This window comes from Arachis ipaensis, chromosome B02 (genome assembly GCF_000816755.2).
Source record: "Arachis ipaensis cultivar K30076 chromosome B02, Araip1.1, whole genome shotgun sequence".
NCBI classification, from domain to species: domain Eukaryota; kingdom Viridiplantae; phylum Streptophyta; class Magnoliopsida; order Fabales; family Fabaceae; genus Arachis; species Arachis ipaensis.
The window spans coordinates 88746672-88752192 of NC_029786.2; the positions used below are offsets into that span (position 1 = coordinate 88746672).

The 5521-nt window shown below is 32.5% G+C and overlaps 1 protein-coding gene across 2 annotated transcripts; it reads left to right on the forward strand.

Annotated features, from left to right (window-relative positions):
* Positions 535–5312, forward strand: LOC107625640. 2 transcript variants are annotated; one of them, XM_016328333.2, is made up of 5 exons: positions 535–823; positions 2300–2439; positions 2548–2629; positions 2719–2835; positions 4958–5312. In XM_016328333.2, the coding sequence occupies exons 2-5, from the start codon at positions 2321–2323 to the stop codon at positions 5006–5008; spliced, it is 369 nt and encodes a 122-aa protein (XP_016183819.1). In that variant the 5' UTR covers positions 535–823; positions 2300–2320; the 3' UTR covers positions 5009–5312. The 2 variants fall into 2 exon arrangements, with proteins under 2 accessions (XP_016183819.1, XP_020971775.1); XM_021116116.1 differs by lacking the exon at positions 535–823 and adding an exon at positions 2133–2190.

The window sequence follows — 5521 nt, forward strand, 5'->3', positions numbered from 1 at the left end:
TATAAAATAAGAAAGAGAGAAAATATTTATTTTTATTATTACTGAATCTCATACCTCATATATGAACCCCTATTTATATATGTATAAAATTCTTATTTTTAACTTTTATTAAAGTTCAGTTTGGTTTAAAAAAATCAGCCGCCCATGTAACCAATTATCATTCACATCATCTCTTATCACAATAGTTTCCGCCTAATGCAAAAGATAGATAACTACTACATACATTATAAGCTTCATTCTTTAACGTATTACATCAAATCGAGATCCTTCAAAAACCTCTTTTTAAATAATTAATCTTGATAATTTTGAACAATAATTATTTTAATACTTTCTATTTCAATTGTGTTTGTTGCTGAACTAATCATTTAGTTTAAATTTATTTGTTGCTGAAAATAATTATTTAGCTATTTTTTTTACTTAAAATCATCATTTAATTAAATTTACTATCAATTATCATTAAATTTGTCAGTAACTCGTCGATTAAACCAGTGACCTGCGACCCGGTTTTATATGATCGGCTCAATGATCAGGTTCTAATAAGTAATAACTATGTCTCTTTCAGTCTCTCTCTCACTCTGTCTGTCAGACACCTTAACCGCCGCCTACTTCTTTCTCCGGTATCACTCCCATTTCTTTACTTCGACTTTAGCTGTGTTAGTTTTCTCTCCACCGTTGCTGTTGCTATGTAATGTCTCTCCGGCGAGGCTGCAACCTGTGACCTCGACACCGATCTGCTCTCCTCTGCTGTTGCGCTCTCTGCTCACCCAGTCGCGGTCACTTCCTCTGTACTCTCTCTCTCGCCGCTGATCAGTTTTCTCCACCGGTCTGCTCTCTTCTAGTTTTGTGTCTCTCTCTCAATATCTTGATTTCTGATTAATTGATATTGAATATTGATGACTTGATATAAGAATATGGATTAGTTTAATTTTTTAAATTTCTATTTTATTAGGTTAGTTCTGGTTTTGCCTCTTTATTAGGTGAATATAAGCTTGATTAAATTCAGCGGGAGCTCTTTAATCTTTGTGATTTCTGTTCTGCCAAATAGAGCCTTACTTTGCTTATGTATGATTAAACCTTGTTACTTTATGAATGAATCAACTAATTAATATTCCGGAGCCTTAATTTTCTTCTTTGTTGCTTGTCATTTGAATTTAATTAAAGATTGGAAGAAAATAGGCCTTAGTTTGGAATTCAAACCATAAAGTCTGGAATTTTGATTCTACAAACCATAACTTCCTGTGGATGAGCTTGAGGTTTTCATGTCTTTTTCATTAGTAAGTACTGACATATACGTTGGAGATTATATCTCGATGAACCTGATGACTTAACATCTGGCCAAATGAAATAGTAAGGCATGTTCAAAGTTGATTCTGCGGACAGATCCTAAGCTTAATTATATAATTTCTAATACTGTGTGCTCGCACTGAATTTGCTATAGTTGGAACTGTAATAATTGGTTCATATGGAGCTCCCTTCTCTGTTAATGTCATAGACACATTTTAGTTCTCCAAGCTAATCCTTAGCACCTCTTTAAGCCTTTAGATAGTAATGTTGTTGGCTTTGGATATTGTTGTGACATTTTTCCTGAGTTATCTTTGTAAAAGTTTCTGACATAATCTTTAAAGTTAGGCGGTTCCTTGCCATTCATGATTTCTGAAAAATAAACAAATAAATAAAGGGAAAAAAAAGAGAACGTAATAATGATGCATATGTAGGGGGAGAAGATTTTCAACAATAGATTGTCCAAATTTCAAACACACTTCTTTGATTCTTTCAATTTACATTTATTCCCTTTGATCTAATAGGTTAATTAACTTATGAAATTTCCATTGTCACCAGCACGTGGTAAGACTGAGGAATTCCAGCTTTCATGACATTTGGTTACTTTTCAAAGTCAATATTTAAAGCTAATTCCTATAGCTACAGGAAAGCAAACAAAAGCATTAGGAAGAAGGATATAGTGACATGCGGAGCTATGTCTGTATTTTAAGGAAATTATAAAGAAAGATTTGAGAAATTTTAAAAAGAAATAAAAAACATAAAGGAAGAAGTAGAAGCAGGTTTCCCAAAACTTGGTTCTTCTTTGTTTCCTTTCGTTACTAGATGGTAATGTTTTGCAGCAAAATTCATCATAGTTTCTAATGGCTAAGTGGCGGGTCTTGCATTGTTTGTTTGCCTCATTTGTGTTTGGTAACTTGTTTGATAATATTTTGGCATATGTTTTGTAACAAGAAATCAATGACAATATGTGCACGTCATGTGTTTGATGAACCTATTGTTGGCTACCTTTGATTCTCAGGGTGAATTCTAATCATTGTCCATGAGTCTCTATGATGAATTCAAAGAGATTCTAAAGATTCAGAAGTTTCGAAGATTGGTGTCATATACTGGATTCTACTGCTTTGCCACACTCATAAGCTATGCTTATGTTAGCAATACGTGAGTCTAATGTTGTCACAACCTTTTTTTTTAATACTAGATTTTGCATGCTTTACAAGATTGGTTTGAATGCTAATCTCTGGAGTGATATATGATTTGGTGTTTCAGAACCCGAGCTGGATATTCCAGAGCCGATCAATTCTACGCATCGTACCCGGCTGGTACTGAGCTATTAACAGATACTTCCAAGGTATTTGCCATTATATAATTTAGAACATGCGCAGCTTTTATACCTTTTTTTCTTTAAGGATAATAGTAGTGTTTGCAAATTGTTATTAGTTGTACAAAGCTGCTCTTGGAAACTGCTTTGAAGCTGAAGAGTGGGGTCCAATTGAGTTCTGCATCATGGCCAAACACTTCGATCGTCAAGGGAAGGCTCCATATGCATACCATTCAGTAAGTTTCAAGCCTATATGTTACTCTCTATTTTGATTTTTCTTAATTTTAGAATTGTTTATATTAATTCTGGAATCAGAACAATTTTTACTTTTTACCACTGATATTGATACTTAAAGACATTGCTGTGTAAATCCTAGTTTTATGTGAAACTCGAATCTTATGATTCTTTCATTTTAGAGTAATTGGTCAAGTTGGTTCATCAAATTTCAGGCACGAATCAATTTAATCATTTGAATTTCTTGGTTCCTCACGTTCTGTGTCTGAATTTTTTTAACAGTTATTAAATTTAATAATTCCTTTAACTTCTACAAGGATAGTACAATAAAATCACAACTACTTTTCAAATCCCTTCCATTTCCTTTCTTCACCAAAATGAAATTACTAACACATCCTAGTGAATACACTTTTAGTCAAATTCAGAGTTATTCCTGGCCATTTGTCATTATAGCACTATTATTAAGGAACCATTGAACAGTCTCTCTTCCTGGCTAAGTGACTTTGTGAGGTCCACTTCATAGTTTCATCTAAAGTAATATAGAGAAATCATTGATAAGAAGGTGCATCAATATTTTCTTGAAAAATTGACTTTTCAAAGGATAATGCAAGTATATGGGTGAGTACGTAAAGGATGGATTTTTTCAGTCTTGTCTATTGAATGTTTGAGGAATATTATAGTTGCTGATATTGGAGAGTTAAAAGATGAAATAAAAATGCTTAAATGTTAGAATTCAGGTCCTACACTAGTGTAAGATAGGTAAGTTCTGCAAATAGAAAATATAAACAAAAAGTTATATGGTAAAGCATAATCATAGAAACGTATTGGAGGAATTATGATTGAAGTCTTTAATAATATTTGCAATTGCAAGTATCACGTAAAATATTTTTCCTTCTTAACATTTTGTTGACGGCTAAGCATTTCATTGGACTCAATCCAACCATGGGAGGTGTACTTTTAGTCAGGACTGCAAGATTTTAAACATGTTTCTAATCCTTTTAAATGGAGCAAATTATAGTTTTGGTTTCTCAAATTGTTTTTTTTTTAATCCAGATCTTTTCAAAAATGCTTGGTTTTAGTACAATCATTTTGAACAATGCATGTATCCACATTGGTCCTCAAGAATGATTTCTAGAAAAGTTTGGAATAAAGCCAAAAAAAAGTTGATGGAGGAGGGACTAAAACTAGAATTTGCTATATGTACAAGGAAAAGAAAACATATTTAAGCATAACTGCATGGCTTCAACATTACACACTTTTTTTTTTTTCGTTTTTTATTACGCTGTATTTGGTTTGGGTCTGTTTGAAGTGTATATGGAAGGTATAGGTAGTTTAGCCCACATCTTAGTGGTTAAATCTCTACATCCAAGCTTAAGAGTGTGCTTGGATAAAACATTTGGAATGTATTTTTTAAAATCCTTTAACTTAAAATGTTTTGTTTGGACATTAATACAAAGAAGTTTATAAATTCCAAGGATCTTAATAGCGTAGAGAATCCAAGATACCTCGGGAGAGAAGGAATCAAGACTCTTTTTATTATCCTTTCATGAAAACTTGATTGATAATATAGAAAGAAAAGAATTTGCAATCAAACTTGCCACATATGTATCCCTTTTCATCTTTTCTTGCTGCATATACAAATAAGGTATTTTAAAGTTCCATGTATTTGGATTTTGGCAATTTACTTATATTGCATTTTAAATTCTTTAAAATTTTAAAATACCTTATCCAAACTAAGGTCCCCAGACCATCACCTCCTTCCCCTTAGTATCTTAGGTCAAAAAAGGTTCATAGGCAAAGGATTTTGAGTTTTCACCCTCCTCTTTCCATTACATGTGACATATAGCCTTTTAAATTCAAGGGAGGATCACTTTAAAATTAAATTCTTAAATGTTAGACATCTACATTTTGAATGAGGTGGCCGGGAGAGGTTTAGCATATTTGGGTTAAATTGAAACATGATACATGATAGGGGACAATGACATTATTTGATGCATATAACCGACTCCATCTAGGGTTCAAGGACATTATTTGATGCATATAACCGACTCCATCTAGCAGGAAAATGTTTTGTTGTTTTAGAACATTTTACTTTTAATATCATTGTATTTTGGCTTCTTACAGAAATACATGGCACACTTGCTTTCACTTGGACAGCTTGATGGAAGTGGTTAATGGGAGAAGTTAACCATTTAACTCCGATGATATTTGATAATTTGGGAGTTGTTTTAATATAATAATTACATAGCCATATGAAAATTACTTGATGATTACTGAGTACTTGCTCAAGTTTTGGGCTGCCATGTATGCTATAACTGGCTTTTTATGATCAAAGAATATAGTATCTTGAGCATTGATTCTGTTTTTTGTCTTTAAAAAAAAAAAGATTTATCATGCTTCTTGTCCATATACAAACTCTTTCTATTCTTCCCAAGATATTGTATGACTTGTTGCTTGCCAATAAGTACAACATTAACTACCTTCTCTGTTTTTTAATATTCTACTCTTGAACATGAACACCTAGTAGTTGTGCAAATGTAGAAGATGATAGAGGCACCGGAAGAAAAGTTAAGTATAGCAGAGTAAAAAGGGGAACTAAGGAAAAAAGGAGGGTATTTTGGAAAAAGAATATAAAAAAATGTTGAATAAGAGTGATATTAGTAATTTTGGAATTACATTGTCGCTGCT